This window comes from Prunus dulcis, chromosome 6 (assembly GCF_902201215.1).
Source record: "Prunus dulcis chromosome 6, ALMONDv2, whole genome shotgun sequence".
Classification (NCBI taxonomy): Eukaryota; Viridiplantae; Streptophyta; class Magnoliopsida; order Rosales; family Rosaceae; genus Prunus; species Prunus dulcis.
In genome coordinates, this window is record NC_047655.1 from 25,833,857 (window position 1) to 25,858,197 (window position 24,341).

Sequence of the window (24,341 nt, forward strand, 5' to 3'; positions counted from 1 at the left end):
TATCTAATGGCCGAGTTTTTCATTGTGTCTTTTAAAAAATTTACCGAATAAGACACCTCAATCTTGAATTTCTCCCCCATTTTAAGAATAAGCTTGAAATATGGTTTGGGTTTTGAAAAGTCTAATATGCCCCTTGCACATACAAATTTTTGGATGTAAAATTAGACGGTGTTAGTGTCATATGACATTTCAATATTTTGAAAAATAAAATGACGTTTCTCTTAAATTTTTCTTTAATGTGACAAATTAAAATTGATGTATAAGTTCAAAGTGACATTTCTAAAATTTATTATAATTTGTGTGATTTTTTTTCCTCATGGCTTGATTCTCTAATATCCAAGACATTACTTCTAATGAAAACCAAGATGTCCTGAAATATATACAAATTTGTAGCAAGAAGCTAATGGGTATTTGTATATATATATATATATATATATTTTAAAAGAACAAAAGAAAAAAAAAAGCTAAAGTGTAGCCTTCAAGTCGAGTTTAGTGGACCTCAGATCGAGCCCCGCGTCTTTGACCCATGAAGCGGCAGTCAACAACTTTAGAAGGAGAAATTGTGAGAACCTTTACCAGAAATTTCTCACTGCTTAGCATAACTTACTCTCTAATTTTATTGTAATGTTAATAAAAGATATCCTAAAATTCTAATTTGGCCACCGCTAATCAATCCATTTTAGATATTCAATGTGCCTCCTCTTCACCGATAAACTTTCATTTGTGTTCAATGTAGGGTTTAGGTTTGTAAGAAGATATAAACAAAAATTAATCTATGAAACAGACTTCAAAAAAACAATGAGAGATGCATTGATAAAATATTAATGAAATCATCATCCAACCAATCACGACACAAATTACCAAGAAATCCAAAAACAAACCACCCAAAAACGTTTACATGAAGTAACTAAACAAGTCGAGCTTTAACAGATCTCCATGATGATTCTCCCATCACAATGCGCATTCTCTTCTTGCATGACAGGGGCTTTCCCTCGCAAGAGAAGACCCGTCCATCGCGAGAAATCCCCCCGTTGCGGCGGCTCTCCAGATGAAGCCTGATATGCTTCTTAGGGTAAGCTATATGCTCAAAAGTGCTTGGAAAGTAGACAAACCAGTCGTCTCCACTCTTCCTAGTAATGATGCCTGCCCACCAACCGTCGTTGGCGAACTCATCAACCCTCTCGCCGGGAAAAAAGTCAGGCCAAACTTTAGGGCACACAGGCCGGACCTCGTCCACCTCCGCGATCTCTTCCAGAGCGGTGGACATATCATCCTCCTCCACCAGGTTCTTGTACTTCACCTCATACTTGTCCCCCAAGTTTTCAATTACAGTCGCTTCATAATACGAACCGTGAAACCCGTCTTGCTTGCTGCATACTTCTACCTCATCGCCTACTTGAAAACTTTTCTTGTGGTGAAAGCCATTGCAGAGACTGATTAATGGAAGTGAATTGAGAAGCAATTGGAATATTTAGAGCTCTTTTCAGTTAAGATGGTATGTGTAGGACTCTGTGGAAGACGTAAGTGAGCACCCAAATATTTATAGGTTGTGGTTTCCTGTTGATTTTATTAGGTTTCCTATTGTGTTAAGGATTGAAATATTTTATATTTTCATACATATTACACTACACGGCTTTGCTAGAAAGTCAAAATATTCTAAACTATCCCTTTTATTTTGCGTGAGCCTCCTTTTTTGGCAAAGAAATCCCTCCTTTCCCCTGTAACTCCTTTCATTCCCTTGTAACTACTTTTCTTAAATAGGTTTTCTACGTTCCTGCCAATGCCAATATAATATGTGTTTTAACTTTTCTTTTTGTGTTTTTAATAAATTATTTTTCTACATGCTCAAATCATGATTTGCAAGGCACATGTGTTAGGAATTCCTATTCCCTTTAATTAGGAATTCATACATTTATGCCAATGACAATATGACATGTACATTAAGTTTTTCTTTGTGTTTTTCATAAAATTATTTTTGCGTACTTTGATACATTTCTGCCAATGACAATATGACATGTACATTAAGTTTTTCTTTTTGTGTTTTTCACAAATTATTTTTGCACACTTTGATACATTTCTGCCAATGACAACATGACATGTACATTATTTTTATTTTTTTTATTTTTCACAAATTATTGCACATGCGTAAAACTGTGATTTATAGAAAGGAGGAATATCTCATTCCAGAGAATGAAAGGAGGAGTATCTCCCCTCCCAAAGAAGGTTACAGTCTCTCCATAAAGGTATTATTTGTCCTGGAAAACGTGTTTTCCCATCTGTGATCCCATGGTGGCCAACACTACAGCACCAATATGCATACGCATGCCCATCCTGAACTTGATTGAGACTAGATATATTTTTTATGTTTTTTTTTTTTCTACATATAGACTTGTTATTAAGCTTTGGCAACATTTTATTTGATTTGTATGACATTTACTGGTCTTCTTGTTATAGCTGCATTATAGATGTGATACTTTAGTTCAAATACAATACAATATAATATTGTTGCTGATTTGTCTTTTGATTATTGCCTTATTTTTTGTTGCTAGAAGTTGCTACTGGCTTGCTTCTCGAGTTCTATTTTGGGTGATGGTTTCATTCACGATTCGATTTTATGCTATTGCTTGCCTGAAATATTTTAGTTCGTCCAATATATTGAAAATTCGTTAATCCAATCGATATATAAAAAAAAAGAAAAAAAAAGAGGGAGAGACATTAAACAAACGGAAAGAAAGAGAGAGAAGAGGAAATAGAATATATAAATAAAAAAAAGGGTGAGATATTAAATGAACGGCAAATGGGCCACATTCGACGGTCAAAACATAAATCCGTAATGAATTCACATACTTCAACACCGTAATGGAGAAAGACCCTTCATACTAAAACATTAAACAAGGTTACAGTTCTCCCATGTAATAGTAAACATTAAACATTAAACATTAAACATTAAACAAGGTTACATGCCTGTCCCGAAAAACATGTTTTCCCATTTGTGATCCCATGCTGGCCAACACTACCACACCAATATGCATACGCATGTCCATCCCTGACTGATCAAATTAATTTGCTGTTTTATTTTCTACGTATAGATTTGTTATTAAGCTTCGTTATAAACCACATTTTTTAATTTCAACTGGACCAATCTTCATGGTTTCTCATATACAGATGTACACACATTATTAAGAAATGACAACAATTCGAAGCATATAATAGTTACAGATCAATATCCTAGTATAATGGGAATGTCTCTAGTGGATTCTTCTTCCTGCAGCCCCAATGGCTTTTCCAAGAACATCTAGAGTTGAAGAGGGCAAGTCTTGTGGAGTGAAGGGCTATGATGTTTGATGTTGAGGGAGATTTCGAAAGAATGATTGCGTACCCGTCATCCATGTAGTCAGTTCCTTCAGGGAAGAGCTGCCACAAAAGACTGCCACCTCCGCTCCCTCCTTTCTTAGTAGAGTTGAGGATGGTCTTGTACACTGTGCTGAGAAGGGTGTCCCTAAACGATGAATTGTAGCCCGGGTCTTTCGAAGACACACCAAACTCCGAAAACACAACCGGCATCCCAAGATTTTTCTCTGCATCCTCAATGTGGGCTTCCATCCATGACTTGGTAAATTGGAGATGCAAATCAGAGATTGATTTTGAAATCCTTCATGAACGAATTTAAATAGTTTTGTCACAAGTTGAATATTATGGAAAAAAAATTTATCGTAAGGGACTAACTAAAACTAGTTATTATTTTCAAAAGTTACCAAGAGTCTGCATAGATGTGAACAGAAGCGAAATCAACACCCAAAACCTGGTGGTTCCTTATGAAATCAGTTCCAACTTGTTGAGCATATGTGTTTGGATTGAACTGAACTCTGCCAGGTGATGAGGGACCATAAAATCCTTCCAATCCGATCTCCACCAAGTGCTTTGGATCGAGTCTCTTGACATGAACAGCCATTTCTTGTATCCAATCCTACAAGACAGAACATTGCTTCAGCTACAAGAAAACGATACATTCCAATAAAACAAAAACACACACAACCATTTGTTGAAGAACATGAACCTGCAGTTTATCACCCGAAGGATCTGAGGTGCATCGAGGCTCGTTCATCAGTTCCCAAGCAAAAACTGTGGGATCGTCCTTGTAAGTAATGTTTGTGAGTGTGTTAACTCTGTTGAGAACCGTCTGCAGAGCACAAAATCGACAATCAAAAGATGGTCAAGGCTTGTAAAAACATGCTTTAACTTGCCTTAACATGGGCCTTGTAGTAGCTTTTGAGTGTTGGATGAGAGAAGAAGTCATCATCTGAAGTCAAATTCAGACCAGCTGCTTTTCCCCATTTGACATATTGTGATTTTCCACCATATGCATCCCAGTTGTTGGTTAAAGACAATATGAGCCTGATCTTGTACTTCCTTGCTTCACTTATCACAAAATCCAAACCCTGCAATGCATTGTACGAAATTCAAATTGACTTAGAATTTGAAGAGCATTGAACAAAAAAAAAATGGTTAGAAATTTTTGCCTTGAAAACTTCTTCATCATAAACTGATGGAGATTTCTGAAGAGCTCGCCACTGGCCGTCGTTGAAAGCCCAAGTCCTACAAACAGTTAGACCCACTGAAGATGCCTGTTTGAATGTATCAGTGACCTTTCCTCTTGTGGATTTATCAGCAGCAAATACCATCAACCAGTAAGTGTTGAATCCATTAACATAGAAAGGTTGATCGTTCACTACAAATTGGTTCCCTTTCTTCTGCACCAATTGCCACTCATCATCTTCCATGCCATCATTCAACTCTTCAATCCTACATAATGACATATATACCACTTTATACATTGTGCATATAATCAAACTAAAACAAAAATAAAAATGAAATGCCACTCTTATGGATACCAATCACTTGTGCTTGGATATGCTAAATGATCTTCGGCTTCCTCCACCACGGTCTCCAGTTGCTCCACTCCACTAGAACCATGGAAAGTAGAACTTGAATGGTTGATGAAAATCATAAAAATGGTCACCATAAGAATGCTCTGTGACATCAAGTTTCTTTTGTGGGTATCCATGGGATTGAACTTGTATGACAATGCATGTTTCTTGGGATACGTATTTATACATGTATGGATGATGTCTACACTTTCTTGGATTGGGCAAGTATATTTGAGTGTGGGGCACCAGAAAAAGTATTGAAACTGAAGAGATGATCACATTTCAAACTTTGAAGGGAAGGCAAAAATTGCTTCTTTGCTCTGCCAATTCCTTTTCCTTCAGATCTGATTGGTCTTTCAAGTGTAAGAGTAAAGTTGCAACTAGCATCAATCCCTAAGGTAGTTTCAATTGGGTCCTACAACAAAGTTGTCATGAGCAATAACAAATTAAAACAATTATCAATCTGAAATTGAAATGGGATTGATAATGTGTCTAATTGCCAAAACTTTTTAGAAGATATTGTAATACTAATCTCTTGTTTATATATCTATTTGGTTGAGATAATCTGTCACTATCAGTTTCAGCTCAGATGTCTTGATCATCATCCCATGTTAGAGTAGAGTGCATTTGATCATCAAGAGAACCAATCTAGAACTAGATTGGTTGGTCCCATATATGCATATAAAAAACCAAAGTTCAAAGAGAAAAAGAAAGCAAAATGGATCATCCACCTTTTCCTGCTCAAACTTGGTTTTTCTTTCACCACCTCAAGAAGAAGAAGAAGAAGAAGAAGAGAAGGAAGAGTAGGAAGCTAAAGAAAGAAATGTATGTATTTGTGTCGGTTGCACTGCACAGGTAACATGTTTCCCTTCCTCTTTTCTTTTTGCCTTTTGACATTTGGTTACAACCATGTGTGCGAGGGCAAATACCTCAAATAATAAAAGGGTGCATGTGATACTATCTGAGGAGTTGTTTTAACATGCAGATTTCTTCTTCTTCTTTTTTAGTCCAACAAAACATTGTGGTTTCATATTTTTAATTGCAAAACGTTGTAGTTTAAGGTCCATAGAGACATACTTGCCAAATTCTCAGTTGGGCCTTAGAATTGGGCAACAAAAGAGTCAATGAAACCAATGAATTGTTCACTCGAGCCTTTAAGACTTGGATTCTTGAATGAGGGTGATGTCTTACAAATGAGAAGAACTTGTATATCAAGGGGATAACATTGTTTTGTTATTCTCAAACAATCATGTTTTGTTATGTGAAAAAATTATTGTTTGTGGCGAAACGTGATTAGTTAAAATAGCAAAACATTGCTATCCCTATGATATAACAAATTTCTCCTTAATCGCCTACATCTTGGACTTTGCCTACCACTAATGTGAGTATTCCCACATAACATCTCGAAGTAAGAATAAATATTTGGATTTTAGGCATTTGAAAGCGACTAAATTAGATTTTTTTTTTCTTTTCCAAATACAGTTCTTGTGTCGTTTTTATTATCACAAAATAATACAGATTGCATTTAATTAATTAATTAATTATCAGTAAAGAAATTCACATTGCTTTAATTTTGAGAGTTTCCTTGTCCTTGCTTTAATTTTGAGAGTTTCCATCCCTTCCCAATGAGGGCCAATCATAACATAGCAAGACCTTTCTCTTGGTTGTGTATTTTTATATCATTATCCTTCTTTATTTAGTATATACTTGACAATCATTCATTCATCAAATATTGTATTTTGTCTTTATTAATATGGTAATCCGAACCGACGGTCCTGATTCCATAGAAGCAGCTAAGCCTATATGCCAATGGGCCCCACTCCTATAAGACGCGTCCACATGTTCCAACTAATTCCATTTAAAAACGCGTTTTTCCCTTCTGTGATCACTTACTCACTGATCTGGCAACAGAGCACTTTCGATTTTTGACAAATGAAGCGTCTTAAATTACTGTCCCACACGGAAGGTCAAACCCGTCATTGCACTTTCAACCGCCACTCAATCTTAGCTGGGATGGCATGAGTTGATAATACTCAGTAAACTAATGGCTATTTAGCATATCAAAGAACCTAGTTAAACAGCTAGTTGTAAAGAGCGAGTAAGAAAGACCACGCCAACCATTAAAACCAAACTTCTTTAATTTCGGTTTCTGGTCTCTTCAGCTCCTTTCCCAAATCGCCATTTTCGGGGAGCTCTCTATCAAAGCTGAAACTTTACCAGCGAGCTTTCTCTCTCTCCAGTTCTCATCATTGACTGGTTTGGTCCAGTTCCAAAAGGTAAACCATACTCTTTCTTCTTGGCATGGTTTTCTTTGTTCAAAGGCTAAGATGTTGTAGCTCACAGCCTCATTCCTTCAGTTTGGTCAATTGAGCTTGATTTATGATTTCTCAGTTGATTTGTTGATCCGGGTTTTTGAAAAAGCATAGATCTTGATCTTTGATAGTTGTTTTTTGTTGGGTAAAGTCAAATCCAAAGTGGGTATGAACACCACTAACTTTGAAGCGGTGTTCATTTTTGTTTTTCTTTGTGTGTCCACCACAATCCATGTTGTTTTGGCTGCTAATTATATCCCATCTGATAAAATCTTCCTAAATTGTGGTGGGCCTCCTGAAACCACCGATTCCAATGGCCTGAAATGGACATCGGATAAAGGCTCTAAGTTTGCATCTGGTGCCAACTCCACCACATCCCCAGCTGCCACTCAAGATCCTGCAGTCCCTGAAGTTCCTTTCATGACTGCTAGGGTCTTCCGTTCTGAGTATACCTATAAATTTCCAGTTGCCTCGGGTCGAAAATTTATCCGTCTTTACTTCTACCCTGCTTCCTATGCGGGGCTCAATGCTTCTAATGCTATTTTTACTGTCACTGCTCAGTCCTATACTCTCCTTAAGAACTTCAGTGTTGCTCAAACAACAGAGGCTTTGGATTATGTTTTTATTACCAAGGAGTTTTCGGTCAATGTCGAAGGTGAGACATTGAACATTTCATTTGCACCCTCTTCCAGCGTTGCGGACGCATATGCGTTTGTGAATGGGATTGAGATTGTGTCAATGCCTGATATTTACAGCGCTGCTGATGGTACCATGATTGTGGGTCAATCGAGTCCTTTCTTCATTGATAACAGCACTGCCCTTGAGAATGTTTATCGGATAAACGTGGGTGGTAAGGATATCTCACCGCCAGGTGATACGGGTCTCTTTAGGTCCTGGTATGATGACACCCAATATCTCTTAGGGGCAGCATTTGGGGTTCCTGAAACTGCTGATCCAAACATGACAGTTAAGTACCCTAAGAACATGCCTACTTATATTGCACCAGAGGATGTCTATACCACTGCCAGATCAATGGGGCCAAATGCTAAGATCAACCTCAATTACAATTTGACTTGGATATTCTCAATCGATTCTGGATTCTCTTACCTGGTTCGGCTACATTTCTGTGAGGTTGCCCAAATTTTAACCAAGGTTAATCAAAGAGTGTTCGATATCTTTCTCAACAATCAAACTGCTGAGTCTGCGGCTGATGTTGTTGCCTGGGCTGGAGGCAATGGAATTCCAGTGTACAGGGATTATGTGGTGTTGGTTCCAAAGGGAAGCCCACAGGTGGATCTATGGCTTGAACTGCATCCAGACACTTCTGCTAAGCCAAATTACTATGATGCAATCCTAAACGGAGTTGAGATATTCAAGATTAATGATACAACTGGTAACCTCGGAGGGCCTAATCTTATTCCTCTTCCGAAGCAGGATACCATTGACCCAACTAAGGTTAGATCATCATCAGGTCATGGCAAGGCTAAGAGTGATCACAAAGCAGTTATTGCTGGGGGAGTTAGTGGTGGAATTGTTTTGGCCCTTGTCCTTGGTTTCTTTGCTATTTGTGTGGCACGCCACCGTAGACATGGGAAGGACTCAAGTACAAGCGAAGGGCCATCTGGGTGGCTCCCTCTGTCTTTATATGGAAATTCACAGTCTGCAGTTTCTGCAAAGACAAACACAACAGGAAGTTACACGTCCTCCCTTCCTTCAAACCTTTGTCGCCATTTCTCGTTTGCTGAGATCAAATCTGCCACCAAAAACTTTGATGAGGTGCTACTGCTTGGGGTGGGAGGTTTTGGCAAGGTTTACAAGGGTGAAATCGATGGTGGAGCAACCCAAGTAGCAATCAAGCGTGGAAACCCACTCTCTGAGCAAGGTGTGCATGAATTCCAAACTGAGATTGAAATGCTCTCAAAGCTTCGCCATCGTCATCTTGTTTCTCTGATTGGCTACTGTGAAGAAAACTGTGAAATGATCCTTGTTTATGACTACATGGCTTATGGAACCCTGCGTGAGCATCTGTACAAGACCCAAAAGCCCCCTCTACCCTGGAAGCAAAGGCTTGAGATTTGTATTGGAGCTGCTCGTGGTTTACACTATCTTCACACTGGTGCCAAGCACACCATCATCCACCGCGATGTAAAAACAACTAATATTCTTTTAGACGAGAAGTGGGTTGCGAAGGTTTCGGATTTTGGGCTGTCAAAAACAGGTCCTACATTGGACAACACACACGTCAGCACAGTTGTAAAAGGCAGCTTTGGGTATTTGGATCCAGAGTACTTTAGGCGGCAACAACTGACAGAAAAATCTGATGTCTACTCATTTGGGGTTGTTCTATTTGAGATCTTATGTGCTCGTCCAGCCTTGAACCCGTCACTTCCAAAGGAGCAAGTGAGCTTAGCAGAGTGGGCTGCACATTGCCACAAGAAGGGCAGTCTCGATCATATCCTTGACCCTTATCTCAAGGGGAAGATAACACCAGAATGCTTCAAGAAGTTTGCTGAGACAGCAATGAAATGTGTGTCAGATCAAAGCATTGACAGGCCATCAATGGGAGATGTGCTTTGGAACCTTGAGTTTGCTTTGCAGCTACAGGAGAGTGCTGAGGAGAGTGGCAAGGGTATTGGTGCAATGGAACTTGAGGAAGAGCCGTTCATGGCCTGCAAAGGGAAGAAGTACCCTGATGCAGTGCCTGCCTTTGATGGTAATGTGACAGACTCAAGGAGCAGCGGGATGAGCATGAGCATAGGTGGCCGGAGCCTAGCTAGCGATGACTCTGATGGATTGACACCAAGTGCTGTGTTCTCACAGATCATGAACCCTAAAGGACGTTAAGAAGATTGAAGATATGGCTCCTCCCTTAATCAATCAGGCAATGAAGTTTGCTGTATTTCTTTTTCCAACTTTTCATTCATTTAAGTTACTGTTATTTTCTAGTGTTATTCGAGTCTTCCAATATGATTTGATCACGTTTAGTTGTAATTTTGTATCTATAGTTACATGAAGAGTTTGAAAATAATGTTTCCTACTTCTACTTGCTTTGGTTTAGACGATTGTTGATTTGGCTTCTATATATTCTTATCCTTTGGTATCATGGAGTGTTATAATAAAAAAGAATAGCTTGAAAGAGGTGAATTCATGTATGCGTTTCCGTTGTCCAGGACCATAACAATGTGCATGGGGGCCATGATTGCTTGTCATATATTAATGCCTGTAATGAGAAAGAGAGAGAGAGAGAGAGAGACAGAGAGACAGAGAATGTTGAAGAATATTTCTGTTAAGCCGCGCTAGCAAGACGTGAGAAGGACTGCCTTTTAGCGCGATTGTGACTTCGTTCACGCGGCTATTTGGTTTATGAAAGGGTTGACCCCATGCGACAGAAAATCATCAATAGATTAAAAAATCTGTCTTTACCTAACTTCATTATGCATAAGAATTATGCATTGCGATCGATCGACAGCTGCATACTATGTTTGTTGACGATTGTTGCTAGCATCTCTCTATATATGAGTCACGATTATTTTTACGACCATTGCTAGTGTCTCGTTATGAGTAAATTACGATTGTTTGATTGTTGATGATGTACGCATGTGTTTGACTTTTAAGTCCACATTGATCGATTGACAGCTGCATGCTATGCTTGTTGACAACTGTCGCTAGCACATCTCTCCATATGTGAGTCACGATTGTTTTGACTATTATATCTCTCTTTATTAATTTTAAAGTCCGCATTGAAACGGTCGTTGTATTATTGAGTCGAGAGAATTTATGTGTCCACACAAATTTGCAAGAGAACGTTAGACCACTTGGAACCATTTTAAGAGAAGAGACAGTACAGACAGAAAGCTCAGGTTGTGGACTTATGGTTGCATTGCATATACTGTCTCTTTCAGCAGAACCCTCTAGCCCTCTAACCCAACAACCGTGAGAACTTTGATATTCTTTGACACTGTAAGTGAAAGAATAGAGTGAAACTGCTGTCTGATGCAAACGGATCTTTGGATTTTCAATCTGGAAAGATGTTCATACGATTGGTCGTATTTACAATCCAGGACCAACTAACAAAAAAACAATTCCACGCCAAATATATCCATCAACTCGCAACAAATGTAAAAAGGAGACATTCAATGACCTCAAAATGACATAGAAACCCCAAGTCATTTCTGGCACGGGGCAGAATCTACTACGGAAATTATCTTCTTCTGCAACTCTGGCTTGTTGGCTCCCACTAGCTTGTCGATTTGCTGGCCATCCCGAAGGAAGAAGAAAGTGGGAGTGGCTTTGATATCCCATGAAGTACTGAAATCCTGCACCATACAAAACCAAATGTAAACCACCTGTGAATAAGACATATTTATGATAAGACATTAAACCAGCACCAATCTCCTGGAAACATCACAAATCTAGTTGGGAACCATAAGTATATTAATAAGTAATTTGATTGCCAAGCATATGGTCAGAGGTAAGGTAAAGTCTCTGTCCCAAGAGCAGAACTTGCATGCAATAGATTAATAAACTATCACATGTCATTAACAAAATCCCTAAACACATACAGTCAGTTCATCAACATCGATCACAAGGAACATTAGAGAAGTGTATTGCTCCGATAACTCGCGATATAGTGGTGCAATCATTTTGCAAGGACCACACCATGTTGCACTGAAGTTTGCAATCACCTGTTGGACATAAGAATTTCAGTTTAGATAAAGAGCTAGAAGAAAAAGCTAACAAATCATTCAAACTAAACTTGCCAACCAAGTCACAGGTAAGCTAGTATTCATGCAAACCAGCACCCAATCTAGTAAACCTATGTAATGCATGACAATAGCATGGACCTATAAGTTTAACTGGGAGCAAGTTGCAGAGAGGAGTTGTTCACTGATGCATTTATGACCACGCATTCTTAACATTGATATCTACTTGAGACAAGACTACAACATTATTTGACAGAAAATCAGCTGAATTTCTGTAACACGACCATACAAAGCAAACTAAAGTTCTTTAAGGAGGAGCCAAGATTCTATAACACCCTAAGCTGTCTTTGATTGCACCCAATTGTACTCCTGATCAGATTAAGAAGACTGCATATTAGCATTTTTCATCAGATCATGTCGCTAATTAGTGAAAGGGTCTAAATATTTAAATAAATAAAAAAGATCTCTTATTATCAAGAATCGGATTTGTTACAACTTTCAGGTCATCTATTTTAATATAGAATACCCATGTATATGGATGTTCCATTGAAGAATGGAACTAATAGGTCCCCTTGGTTGCTATTTTGCTCATAATTGGTTTAAATTCTTTGCTAAGTTGAGTTCCTGGATATTGCCACACTTGGTTCTCGATATCCATTTTTACTTGCTAATCAAAGCTTAAAATTGACAGCCTGGACAAAATTCTCAACTTTTCAGTGGATTAGAGGATCTACAAAGATTTGATAACCATATTGTTCTCTCCTATTATATTTGGCTCTTAAATGTGCAGCTTTGGGTGGGATCCCATCTGAGGTCATGGGACTTGCATCGTCATTCGTGAGTCACAATCTATTTTTTTGTCACCAACCCCAAAATTCTTAATGATTACCAGATTCTATATGTAGTAACTCATTACTAATAGAAAACACTGACGTTGGTTCAGTCAAAGACTTAAAAGTACATCACAAATTTGAAAACGAAGTACCATATGCCATTCAACACAATTCATTTCTCTTGAAAGGAAAAATGTGATTAAACTTACAGTTTTGCCATCCCTTTTTGCTTCTTCCATCTTTTGATCCCAACTTTCTGTGGTGGTGATGAGGTGCACATTCGCACCAGTAAACTCAGCACCGCTTTGTTCAGAATCCTGTTCTTTAGTTTTACTCTACAAGTATCATGAAAGTCATAACTTGTCAGATTTCTTTAAAAAGGCAAAACAATAAACACTAAGTGGCATAAAAAATGCTTCACAATCATCACAAAAGCACCACAATCATTGGAAAGATCAATCATATAGTAGTAAATTTTGCTTGCTGCAATATAAATTATTAAAGGCTCAATACAGAAGGAAGAATATAGAATTTTAGTGCATGCATTATAGTTAAAGAAACTGATTTATTGCACAATGTTTATCTACTATCTTCATAAGCTTGAACAGGCGATGCAGACTTGTCCTAATCTGGCTAGGAAGATATTCTATTACTAGCAATTAATACTTGCAAAATCTCAAGTTCTTAAAAGAAAATAATAAACACTGACCTTGCTCACGCAAGCTCCCATCTTGATCACCAACACCAAACTAGTAACAGAGCAGCACCCTGAAAGCTTAAACAATCCATGAATTTCATTAGGACAAATGTAAAATACATACCATAATGCATATCGATAAAGAAGAATGTTGAGAAATAACATATGACAGATTGATGATTGATTGTTGGATCTACTCAAATTACAGGTGACCTCAGCCACCCTTCTTTAAAGGGCATGCTTTCATTAATTCAATTAGTCTCTCAGTATAGACATGGACATTTTATCATTTCAACAAGCATCATCCAAGTATTGTGGTCAAAGTAAGAAAGTAAACAAACCCATGAAACTGAGTGTCAATAGAAATATCAATAGCAAGTACCAAACTTTTAACAACAAGAACCAAAATTTGGAACATTTATCAATGTAACTTCATGCCCAGAATCCCATCTTCTGAAATTTTAAGGGAACACATAGAAGACATCAATTAACAAAAAACAGCTGTGTAAAATTACGTTCTTTCATTGATGAAACACTCAATTTGCACCTCATAAAAGAAAAAGGCAACCAATTTCATTGGCAATAAACATCTTATTATGCATTGTTTGGAAAGAATTGATAATTCACAGCAATAATAATCAACTGTCAAATTACCTTTAGAGTACAATCGAATTATTGAACAAAATAATCCGCCATTACAAGGCGAGGATGAAGAACACAAAATGTGAATTCGAATCGAGTGCGTGCAATATGAGAACAGCGAAGATTAACCCAGAAAGAGATTTTCGAAGCTCAAACCGCGATATAAGAAAATTTGGAGAGGCAGAAGACGATGATTATTAGAAGAACCAAACCTTACAGTAAAACAGAAGATGGTTTTTTCTGTGTCTGAAATTACGTGACGGATTGGGTCATAAGTTTAACTCGTTAATTCCATTTCCAGCTCCAGACCTAAGCTTTGATTAGCCTTTTGTTTAGACCTTTAATTATGTAAATTTATTTGTATTTATTTATTCTACTTTCCATTAATATTCCACTCTTTGTAGGCCCCGAACCTTTATTCCAACTTATCTTTTCTTTCTTTTTTTGTGGTCATATTTTATCTTATCATTTTATTCTGTTACGTTGAGATCTCTTCATAAACTGTGGGCGAGAATTATAATATTTTACTATCATAAATGAATTCTTCTATTCCTTAAAATATCCTAACAAATAATGAGATTATGCCTTGATTAATTGCACAGTTCATTCCCATATTATTTGTTAATTACCCATAATTCCTTCTATGATCAACCTGGTCAACTCATTGTTTGACCAAATAAAACTTTGATTAACTCCATCAAATCCCCATCATACCTTAATTACCTCTGTCGGGCTCAAAGTTACCATCACAAGCAAAAATTTCTCTATAATCACCCAATTCTCTTTATATATCTCTTTATATCTTTATCGCATGTAATTCACGCAATGAGGAATACAATAATGATATTATAAGTGTAGCGTAAATAGTAAGTATTCTATCACCGGAGTTAGAGGTCTCTAATATAACAGTTAAGTCCTAACCTTATTTACTCATACATTGCCTGTGACATAATGCTATGTAAATTTTAATAAGATGCATGTTTTAAATGATTAGATGAAAATGTGGAGAAGATTTGGAAGTTGGAACAGAGGTGGGGCATTGAGCTAGCTTTGCCAGCCGATTGACTGTTGTCTTTCTGTTGAAAGGCACAACCTTTACAGCTGGGGCAAGTCTCCAAGAAACCGTGTGTAGAAAAACAGGACGAGATTAATTAGGCATATCGCTTGGTCCCATAATGGAGACGGCCTAACTATTAAACTTGCTTGTAAAAATTGTAACTAATAATTAAGAGATTTTTTATTTAAACTCCGCGCTTCTCTTGTTCACTTAAATACTTAAATTATTAAGTTGTAAATTTTATTATTGTATAAAAAGACAAAAAAGGTCATCTAACTTAATAATTAACCCTAATACATCTATACACACCCCACCACTCTTCATATTAAGTTTTAGAAACCTCATTACATCTTCTTATTTACAATCTCTCTCTCTCTCTCTCTCTCTCTCTCTCTCTCTCTCTCTCTCTCAACAAGACCCAAGCGTTAGAATTCCAGTTACAGTTCTTGGAGAGAGATAAAGTTGTTCTCTTTCTCTAAAAAGTATTAAATTTCATATTTAGGATTTCATTTGTTTGTGTTTTTTTTTTTTTTGCTAGGAACAAAGAAAATTATGGGGTTTAAATAGAAAATCTCTTTTAGTTCTTATTTTTTCAGTTTGAGGTGTATTTAAGGGTAGTTTGGGAAGATCGTGGGGTTTTATTAGAAATTGTGAAAATTTAAATTAAAAGTTGAGGTGAACTAAGAGAAGTGTGAGGTTTAAATAGAAAATCTCATAATTAATCTATTACCAAATAATAAAATCTAATAGGGTCAAATTATGCTGTCCCACACATCATCTAAACATGGTTTCATGACTAGAATGAATATGTTGTGTATGGTTGGAGGAGGGCCCCTCTTGCCTCTACACCCTCCTAAGTGCTGATAATCACCCACCATTTTGAATGATTGAGTAGTTGCAACTGTTGATGTGAGTGAATTTGATAACGCATTAATGTCTTACAATTATTCATGCATTTGTGAATGATTATCCTTACACTTGTATTCAAATTCGGTTTTTTTTAATTAGATTCTTCTCACGCGCTTACACTTGTATTCAAATTCAGTTTTTTTTTATTAGATTCTTCTCACGCGCTTGAGCGACTGTTCTGTCTTTACATACTTCTGCATCGATTGAAACTCAATATTTTAAAAAATACATTTTAATCTATGGTTCGAAGACGAGCTATCAAATATACCTTAAAAATCGTTTTGTGTTTTGAAAACTTGAATCTCAAAAACTTTGTGGAACCCCTTCGATTTGTCCAATGTTTGACCACACCCGTAAGGCAGTGACAACCGTCTCCAACCTCGGCGCACAGAATAGTGTATTTTCCTCCCCATGTAAACCAATTTTCAATAGAGCAATATACAAGATGAAGCAAACGGCAAATTTAATTAATAAATGATGGTTGTATTACAATATCAATTTATTGATGAAGAGGGAACAACAAACCAAACAGTTCATCGGAATCTATATTTCTTAATCTTTTCAGATACAATAAGAAATGGCAGAAACAAAAACAACACCGATTCCTCAGTTGATGGAATTACACTTCAAAAACTACATTGAAAAGTCTGTCTAGAAAGCTGGAAGGAACAACACCAAACAATAATTAAGGTCCTGGTAAAACCGGAATTACATCCCGTTCAAACCTTCCATTTTTGTGATATAACTAAACAGGAGAAGAACAAAGATTTATTCTTCCCAAATTAAGCCATCCCCCAACCTGTCCCTCCCCCTCTTCCCCCCACAACCCCCAAAATACAAACTCTAAATCTGGAAAAACATCTTCATCCCATTGCATACTTCTGAGTCCAGCTACGTGCAGTGGATTCATACTTGGCTCGATCGGTTTTATACATGTGGGCAATCTCCGGCACAAGAGGGTCATCAGGATTAGGGTCAGTCAACAGTGAGCAAATTGAGAGCAATACCTGATTTTACATGAAAAATGGGGTTAGTAAATACAATTCCAACTATAAGATAACCTTCATAGAAAAGAAACAGATCCCCTTTCTTTTCTTTTTTTAACCTCTAAGTTTCAGTGTCACGTTTAAGTTATCATAAATAAAGGTATGGCTGTAACCAAAAGTATGAACTGGGAAAGCATATAGTCGTCAATCATCTTATGCAACATCTTCAAAGTAACGTCGTCAACTCTTTATAGAAAGAATGGGCAAAATATTGAACGGCTTTTAGCAATAAGCAAGTCAGAGGGAAACAGAGACACGTATATGTTGCTCTACTTCTGACATGATAAATGTTGGAAATAGACATAACTGCAGCCACCTGCTTGTGCTTGTCTGGTAGTATATGCAAGAATTTCAAATCCAGACAGATGATTTACAGAAAGCACAGACAAGCATCTGTCCTTTTGAGACTTCTTTTATATCTATCTATATATCCATCGATATATGCATCAAGGCAGCAGATATACGAGTTCCAGATCAAATGAGAATACAAAGACAAAACACTGTTATGCAGGATAAATTGAGTGGTCCGAAAAAAAGCCAAACCTTAGAGATAGTTAGTGCTGGGCTCCATTGTTCTTTAAGGATATCAAGACAAATGCTTCCATTGCTGTTGATATTTGGGTGGAAGACCTTAGTCCTAAATGCAACCTGAAAACATGAAATTACCGTTAGTATCCTTCTTCAACAAACAATCGCCACACACACCGACACAACAAAGCAGGACCAAACGTTGCACATAAGATGTATGAATTACCTTAGGGGGCTTGAAAGGATAATCAGGAGGAAAATGAATGGTGACTAGGAATACACCTCCTGCATATGGGCTATCAGGGGGTCCCATAATCGTAGCTTGCCAGTGAAACATGTCCTCAGCCACAGGACCTAAATCAAATTAACACATAATTTATTTAAATATCCAATTGGGTACTTATATAACCGGTAATTACATTAATCATTCAACAAATCAATGAAATCAACATGCGCCGGCAACCACATCTCTACAAAATGTGTCAATTTATCATATGAAATTAAAAAAAGTTTTGAACTTTGAGTGTAAGATCATGAAAAAAAATACTAAATTACAAATTTTGAAATTGAAAAAAGTACCGGCGCTGCAAGAAGTTGGAGGATCTTTCTGCAAATCCTTAAGCTCTTTCAAGATGCGCTTGGAGGCCATGATGAAATTGAATTGATTACAGTCTAAAACTCACTTCTCACAACCCAGGACCTGCAAAGCTGCATCAAACAGCAGTTTCAGATTCAATCAGAACAATTTCTATAAACACATAACCAAAATCAAAACAATTTCTCAATTTTGAAAACAAATTATCGTCAAACCAAAACAACTTTCCATCTATGAAATACCTGAGATCGGACTGAAATAGCGGTAGCAGAGGGAAACGGGTTTGAAGAAGATCCGGAGCCGCCTCCCAAAGCTCCGCTACCAACAATACGATCTTCGACCCCCTGATCTTTCTACACAAAAACTCGGAGAGACTTTGGGGCTTTCCTTTTCCACCGGTTTTATAAACGCCCCCGTTTTCACCGTCTCTCGCACTCTGTTTTCTTTTCCCTTCTTATCCGTTACTTTTTTTCTTTCCTTTTTTATATTTGGGCCGTTATTTACGGCGGCTTTCTAATTTTAAATATTTAAATTTGGTGTGAAATTTTGTGGTCCAAGTCGGCGGGTTTGGACTCCGACTTTCCTAATTTGAATCCAACGATTAATTGGATAATTTCAGCTCACCCCATTCAACTCCTAGCCCTCTCTGTATGGGGTGCCCTCATCTACCCACTTTAACCAAACCAATAAATACATAAATAATTGAATTAAATTCAAGATGTTTAAAATGATTGAATTGAGCTCTAATGACCAATGTATATAGATTTCAACAGGAAGCACAAAAATTATAGTTGTAAATCATACTTATTATCTAAGTTGAATAATGTTCAATGTTTAAATGCTAACGCTCTTACATATGAATCACACTACTATTTGATATATATTGTAAGCTTTAAGTCGGAAATTGTAACTTGGCTATGTTTAGTGGGGATGGATACCTCCTTAAAACACTAATCGTGTGACTCATGCAGAATCATCGATAGGTATGCTAACAGTAATACTAAAAAGTTAGGTCATGAGGTCACTACACCACCATCTCTTGTGGGAGTTATGGTTTATGATGAGCTTCCTTGCTAATCGGCGGCAAATGACATCTCTAAATGTTTTACGCTTAACGGGAATTGAGCTCCTCACTATGCTCATTTGAAGGTGTTAACCTTCTTCTATTCATGTATTTCTTGTAAATGAATGCTTAATCTTTTACTCGCTTACTGCCTTTGAGCCTAATGAAAACTTCTTTTGACAACAACGAAAAAGAATTAGAAATTGCAACTAATTTTAATTACAAGTGAACACTTATTTTGATTAGGTTACTATTTTGTCAAACCAAGTCTAAACATTTCTTTTTATAACCCGTTTTTATTCTAATCCTCTTGTTTGCCACACATCATAACCATCTCTTTTTGTTTAAATCACATTAATTAAGGATATGTTAATTGAATTTCTCCTCAAAGTGGGCAGTCGGGTTGCTTATAAAAAGAGCAAAAAAAAAAAAAAGGTAATTTCTCCTCAAATCAAATCCAATATTCCAATCGAAAATGGAAGAGGAATATGCGTTTTGATTTGATAGCATTTGCCTTCTCGACGGGGCCGGGTCGCTAGTCACGTGGCTCCCACATGCGTTGTGCGTTTGGTGTTCCCAAGTCAACGTGAAAGTTGCGGTAGCGTCCGTTTCCCGCAAACGGTAACGCCGTAAGTCCGTAACGCACTGACTTCCTTCCGTCACTGCCTTTAACGAGAAAGTTAGAAGCTACAGTACGACCGACCACATTCCAGGACGATCAAGCAACCAATCAAATACGGCCAAGTCACCACGTCAATAATCTGCTGCTTCCCACTGCATCAACATCCAAATAGACTCGTATCGTATCCATGATTTATTACAGTGATAGAAAATAAATAAAAACGCGAAAAACGCACTATAAATTAGAAACGAAAGGAGAAAACCCTTCCCGGCAAATCCCACAAACGAAATTCAATTGATAAATTTCAGTAGAGGAAAACGCCAACAGCAAGAAATCAGATCCGGACTCGGGTCTGCCCGTGCGGTCTGGATTTCATTCTGTGGCGGGAGAGCAAGAGGCTGAGCATTTTGTGAGCCTGAAAATGGAGGACGATAAGAAGAAGAAAAAGAAGAACAAGAAGAAGAAGAACAAGCAGGTTGAGACCACCGACAACTTTCCGGTTTCCGGCAATGACCAAGTTTCGAAGGACGCCGCCGACGACGGTCGTTTAGACGATGTCCCGGTTACGGGTAACGGCCAAGTTCCAGAGGCCGTCGCCGATGTTTGTTCAGATGCTATGCAAGACGAAGATGCGAATGGGAATAGGCATGAGAGCAATGGCACGGAATGTGTAAGTTTGATTTTGATTAATTTTGTAATTAGTATTAATTTGTTGATGTTTATCTCTAAGCATTCGAATTTGAATTGGATCGATCAACAGCTTATAGTAAAAAGAGATGTACATTGTATTGTGTGCATTTATGTGGTGATTTTCAAGGATTTTGAAATTTATGCTTTTCTTTTTTTTTGAAATTTTGTTGTGCAGTCGTTAGCTGAATCTGAGAAACAACATTGGCTCCAAAGAGAGGTAAGCATGGATATGGCAAACACACAAGATAATTTCTCTCCAATTGTATCACACACCTTTGTTTTTGTTGTCAGTTTTGATATGCAAATGCATCCTGAGCAGTGCACAAAATAATCATAATTTTACAGGCTACCTTAGAAGAAACAATCAAACAATTACAAAAGGAGACGGACTTGCACATACAGAAAGAGGTAATATAATGTGAATTTCAACTGTAAGAATAGTGGAACAAATATTAGGGCATGTTTATTGTATTTGGCTGGGTTTCAAATTTTTTATGGCATTTAATTTTTTTCAGGCTACCTTAGAGGATGCTATTAAACAGTTAAGAAATGAAAATGATTCACATATACAGAAAGAGGTACTATATCTTGATCTGAATTTATGAAGTTGTACTTAGAAAGAGCCAATGACCTTTTTTCTTATCTGGTATGCTTTTTCTACCTTTCCTATTGATTTTGTATATTTCTTCTTCAGGCTAGCTTAGAAGATTTCATAAAACAATTGCGGCATGAAAATGATTCACATATACAGAAAGAGGTAATATTATCTGAATTTAGCTGAGACAATGAGCTGACTAAGAGTTAATGCACTTCTAGTTAGTACCGTGTTCTATCACATTTCATATTACAATTGTATCCTTGTTCTGCATATGTTTTTAGGATTGTCTCCCTAACCATATGATTTACAGGCCGACCAACAGAAGGAAATTGTACAATTACAGAGTGAAAAAGATTCTTGGCTTCAAAAAGAGGTGATTTAAGTTGCATCATCGGGCTATTTTGAATTTTGTTCATATTTCAATTCATTTGGTCCTTTAAGTTTTTTCGTTACCAGCATGCGTATAATCATGCTCTCTTTAGTTTTTTATGCAACATTATATTAAACAAAACTGCAAACAAGAGGAATTGGTTTCTAATGCTGTGTTTGTTGTAGGTTGGATTAGAGGAGAAAATTGGTCGATTAGTAGATGAAAAGGCTACTTTGGATTCAAAAGAGGTTAGCGTCTCCTCCCTTTATCAGAACTCTACAACCAATAATCATTTTGACTTCGCTTCTTCTTGTTTCTCTTTTTCTTTGGTTCAACTTTTGAACTTACTGTACATTGTTTCACAGTCAAGCTTACAGGAAAAGATTAAACATCTAGAGAGAGATAGAGATACCTGGATTCTAAAGGAGGTAATCGCTATTCCAATTACTCTGAATCGTAATTGCAGATGAAAAATCATTTGGCCGCTCAATGAGCTTAAAACTTTTACACTAAATTCGTTGTTATTGCACCTGGAAAATAGTTAGAATTTAGTTATGTCTGTAATAGGAAACAAATAATTTGAAGGAAAAAAAAAAACATGAGTCCATCAACTGTAACACTCTTTTGTTACTGAATCTTTCTTAATTGGGATTTCAGAAAGCTCTCTCGTACACTTTATAATCCATATGTATATTTGCCCTTCATTATTTTATGTCAGAGACTTATTTGTCTTTAAACATGTGTTTCTTACAGGATTCGTTTAAAGAAATGGTAGCAATTCTGAATGATGATGTTGCTAAGTTACGAGCACAGGTATGTAGCTCAATTGACTTAAGTAACCTACTTGATGGATTCAATTTAAATTGATTAGTTGATTTACAAGGTCTCTACATGGCAAACCTAATTTGTTGAGTAGAGAGGAGTTTGACTATTGCTTTTTCTTACCTTAGATTTTATAAGATAGGTAGGAATTTAGTCAGATTGTTTTCCTTATTGCATGCACATCCTAATTTCTGGTCACAAGCAGTTCAAAGAAAATCTTTGTATTTTCTTCTGATATGGAAATTAAAACCAAAGCTGGGCAGGTGTTGGAATTGGAGCAATCCAGGGATAATTTTGTCCAAGAAAATCAACAGCTGATGGAAAACTCCTCTAGTCTGCAGTTGCAAATTAAGAATCTTGAGAGTGTCTCCTCTACTCCCTCATCAGACGAACTTCCAAAGGTAGGCTTCCTATTTGCTTACCTGATCAAATTTCATAGGCAGCTTTATGCATGATTAGGACTAATAGGTTTGTGCGGGATGTTTTCTGTTCCCAAAAAAAAAAAAAAAAATTCTTGCGATGGCATTTGGAAATTTTATTTAAATACTATGAGCGATAGACCTATCAGTTTTGCAGGAGAAAATTTAAAATGTTTTCAATTTTGTAAATCTGACAAAGGTCTCTTTTCTGTTGTTGATTCTATGACACATTACTTGTCAATGGAAGAAATAAATATCTGACTCTGTGTTAATGTAGCATGCTTTGGAACGTGAGGATTTGAACTCTCAGGTTGAAGCAGCATGTGCACTGGTTGAGAAACTAATGGCAGAAAATGCAGAGCTTGTTGAAAAGGTGAATGGCTGCTTTCCTCCATGGTTTCTAAGGAGTAATGTGTACTACTGTACTGTCAATAAATGCCAATGTCTTCGAGCATATCTTTCATACAGTCTTATTATATATTTAGACTTGTGTAATTAGGTTTGACCTGTTACTAATACTAAGATTTTGATGGACTGACTAGTTCTCTACATTTCTTTTATTCCCTATGATGTTTTCTAGGTGAATGAGTTGCATGTTGAACTTGACCGGCGGAGTGCAACAGTTGAGCTCACTTCAACAAAAACATCTAATATAACAATTGCCCCTCCTGAAACTGCCAGTGTCATCGATCCCATGTCCAGATCCAATGAGGATATGTCCACATCAGACCAGAAGCTTGATTCCCCAGAAGTTGCTCCAATCAAACAGGAGATGCCTAGTAATGGTAGCGAGGATTCTCAGCATGTTGCTTTTGTTCCAGAATTGCCATTATCTGATGAAATTAGTGAAATAGTGCAAATTCCGTTGGATGAGAATGAAGTCCGGAATCTAGAGTTGTCAGTTGAGACCGATAAAAATGCTGCTGTGCCGCTTATAGATGCTCCCCTTATTGGTGCGCCTTTCCGGTTAATGTCATTTGTCGCTAGATATGTGAGCGGTGCTGATTTGGTTAACCAAGCTCCTACCAACTCTAGTCAATAGCTGTCTACATACATTGACATGAGCACAGGCATAACTTACCGAGATTTTTGTTGAAGTAAGAATTACTATTCTTTTAGAGATCAAAGGCAGGCCTTTATCTTGGCCATTTACATTGTTAAAGTATCAGAAAAAGGTAAGTTTTGTTGAAGAAAAACCTGTAAGCTATGTGATTTCACTTCTTGGCTCCCTCTTTACGGATGTTTTTCTGAGCAGGTTTCTAGGTTTTTTGGCAATCGAATTCTCATATGCCATTTTGGGGAATTTCATTTGTTTAGTTGCAACTTCTCATTCCACCCAAAGTGGGAGCTTTGGACAAGGTTGATCTTTGATCTAAGTGGCATATAATTAGTATGAATTATTAGGGTTTAATGGGTTTTTTTTCCTTCTAATGAGAGTTGAAATTCGATGACCCACGTGGCAGATGATTAGTACGGACTAGGGTTTATTGGATTATTTATTTATTTA

General features: G+C 37.1%; 5 protein-coding genes across 10 annotated transcripts; 2 read left to right on the plus strand and 3 right to left on the minus strand.

The window, feature by feature from the left end:
- Nucleotides 1-2,932: 2,932 nt before the first annotated feature.
- Nucleotides 2,933-5,371, minus strand: LOC117631725 (mannan endo-1,4-beta-mannosidase 6). The gene is made up of 6 exons (XM_034365013.1): nucleotides 4,893-5,371; nucleotides 4,521-4,803; nucleotides 4,245-4,439; nucleotides 4,058-4,180; nucleotides 3,756-3,967; nucleotides 2,933-3,652 (listed from the first exon to the last, which is right to left on the minus strand). The coding sequence occupies exons 1-6, from the start codon at nucleotides 5,063-5,065 to the stop codon at nucleotides 3,229-3,231; spliced, it is 1,410 nt and encodes a 469-aa protein (XP_034220904.1). The 5' UTR covers nucleotides 5,066-5,371; the 3' UTR covers nucleotides 2,933-3,228.
- A 1,616-nt stretch (nucleotides 5,372-6,987) lies between these two features.
- LOC117629906 (receptor-like protein kinase FERONIA) lies at nucleotides 6,988-10,340 on the plus strand. Its single transcript, XM_034362571.1, has one exon. The coding sequence runs from the start codon at nucleotides 7,409-7,411 to the stop codon at nucleotides 10,082-10,084; it is 2,676 nt and encodes an 891-aa protein (XP_034218462.1). The 5' UTR covers nucleotides 6,988-7,408; the 3' UTR covers nucleotides 10,085-10,340.
- An 878-nt stretch (nucleotides 10,341-11,218) lies between these two features.
- On the minus strand, nucleotides 11,219-14,447 carry LOC117632707 (thioredoxin H9). The gene is made up of 5 exons (XM_034366258.1): nucleotides 14,128-14,447; nucleotides 13,486-13,544; nucleotides 12,986-13,111; nucleotides 11,803-11,925; nucleotides 11,219-11,556 (listed from the first exon to the last, which is right to left on the minus strand). Exons 2-5 carry the CDS (start codon nucleotides 13,504-13,506, stop codon nucleotides 11,407-11,409), a joined length of 420 nt encoding a protein of 139 aa, XP_034222149.1. The 5' UTR covers nucleotides 13,507-13,544; nucleotides 14,128-14,447; the 3' UTR covers nucleotides 11,219-11,406.
- Nucleotides 14,448-16,533: 2,086 nt separating this feature from the next.
- On the minus strand, nucleotides 16,534-18,747 carry LOC117630860 (ubiquitin-conjugating enzyme E2 28). Of its 2 annotated transcripts, none has more exons than XM_034363674.1 (5): nucleotides 18,493-18,747; nucleotides 18,235-18,363; nucleotides 17,882-18,009; nucleotides 17,671-17,775; nucleotides 16,534-17,088 (listed from the first exon to the last, which is right to left on the minus strand). In XM_034363674.1, exons 2-5 carry the CDS (start codon nucleotides 18,302-18,304, stop codon nucleotides 16,945-16,947), a joined length of 447 nt encoding a protein of 148 aa, XP_034219565.1. In that variant the 5' UTR covers nucleotides 18,305-18,363; nucleotides 18,493-18,747; the 3' UTR covers nucleotides 16,534-16,944. The 2 variants fall into 2 exon arrangements, with proteins under 2 accessions (XP_034219565.1, XP_034219566.1); XM_034363675.1 differs by having other exon boundaries at nucleotides 18,235-18,355; nucleotides 18,493-18,690.
- Nucleotides 18,748-20,141: 1,394 nt separating this feature from the next.
- LOC117629850 (myosin-1) lies at nucleotides 20,142-24,210 on the plus strand. 5 transcript variants are annotated; one of them, XM_034362487.1, is made up of 12 exons: nucleotides 20,142-20,605; nucleotides 20,801-20,842; nucleotides 20,971-21,033; nucleotides 21,141-21,203; nucleotides 21,320-21,382; nucleotides 21,534-21,596; nucleotides 21,779-21,841; nucleotides 21,959-22,021; nucleotides 22,347-22,406; nucleotides 22,679-22,816; nucleotides 23,112-23,207; nucleotides 23,415-24,210. In XM_034362487.1, the coding sequence occupies exons 1-12, from the start codon at nucleotides 20,357-20,359 to the stop codon at nucleotides 23,874-23,876; spliced, it is 1,425 nt and encodes a 474-aa protein (XP_034218378.1). In that variant the 5' UTR covers nucleotides 20,142-20,356; the 3' UTR covers nucleotides 23,877-24,210. The 5 variants fall into 5 exon arrangements, with proteins under 5 accessions (XP_034218378.1, XP_034218381.1, XP_034218379.1 ...); XM_034362488.1 differs by lacking the exon at nucleotides 21,141-21,203 and having other exon boundaries at nucleotides 20,171-20,605; XM_034362490.1 differs by lacking the exons at nucleotides 21,779-21,841; nucleotides 21,959-22,021.
- Nucleotides 24,211-24,341: the final 131 nt, after the last annotated feature.

What these genes read in the sequence shown, in the direction of transcription:
- LOC117630860 (XM_034363674.1), bottom strand. Translation starts at nt 18,304, where the DNA reads ATGGCCTCCAAGCGCATCTTGAAAGAGCTTAAGGATTTGCAGAAAGAT. An exon ending in ATCCTTTCAAGCCCCCTAAG is followed by an intron (nt 17,776 to 17,881) that starts GTAATTCATACA and finishes TCATGTTTTCAG; the next exon opens with GTTGCATTTAGGACTAAGGT. An exon ending in CAGCACTAACTATCTCTAAG is followed by an intron (nt 17,089 to 17,670) that starts GTTTGGCTTTTT and finishes ATGTAAAATCAG; the next exon opens with GTATTGCTCTCAATTTGCTC.
- LOC117629850 (XM_034362487.1), top strand. Translation starts at nt 20,357, where the DNA reads ATGGAGGACGATAAGAAGAAGAAAAAGAAGAACAAGAAGAAGAAGAAC. An exon ending in AGAGCAATGGCACGGAATGT is followed by an intron (nt 20,606 to 20,800) that starts GTAAGTTTGATT and finishes TTTGTTGTGCAG; the next exon opens with TCGTTAGCTGAATCTGAGAA. An exon ending in CATCAGACGAACTTCCAAAG is followed by an intron (nt 22,817 to 23,111) that starts GTAGGCTTCCTA and finishes GTGTTAATGTAG; the next exon opens with CATGCTTTGGAACGTGAGGA.
- LOC117632707 (XM_034366258.1), bottom strand. Translation starts at nt 13,506, where the DNA reads ATGGGAGCTTGCGTGAGCAAG. An exon ending in TGGGAGCTTGCGTGAGCAAG is followed by an intron (nt 13,112 to 13,485) that starts GTCAGTGTTTAT and finishes TGATACTTGTAG; the next exon opens with AGTAAAACTAAAGAACAGGA. An exon ending in CAAAAAGGGATGGCAAAACT is followed by an intron (nt 11,926 to 12,985) that starts GTAAGTTTAATC and finishes TATGTCCAACAG; the next exon opens with GTGATTGCAAACTTCAGTGC.
- LOC117629906 (XM_034362571.1), top strand. Translation starts at nt 7,409, where the DNA reads ATGAACACCACTAACTTTGAAGCGGTGTTCATTTTTGTTTTTCTTTGT.
- LOC117631725 (XM_034365013.1), bottom strand. Translation starts at nt 5,065, where the DNA reads ATGGATACCCACAAAAGAAACTTGATGTCACAGAGCATTCTTATGGTG. An exon ending in CTTCGGGTGATAAACTGCAG is followed by an intron (nt 3,968 to 4,057) that starts GTTCATGTTCTT and finishes TCTGTCTTGTAG; the next exon opens with GATTGGATACAAGAAATGGC. An exon ending in CACATCTATGCAGACTCTTG is followed by an intron (nt 3,653 to 3,755) that starts GTAACTTTTGAA and finishes TCGTTCATGAAG; the next exon opens with GATTTCAAAATCAATCTCTG.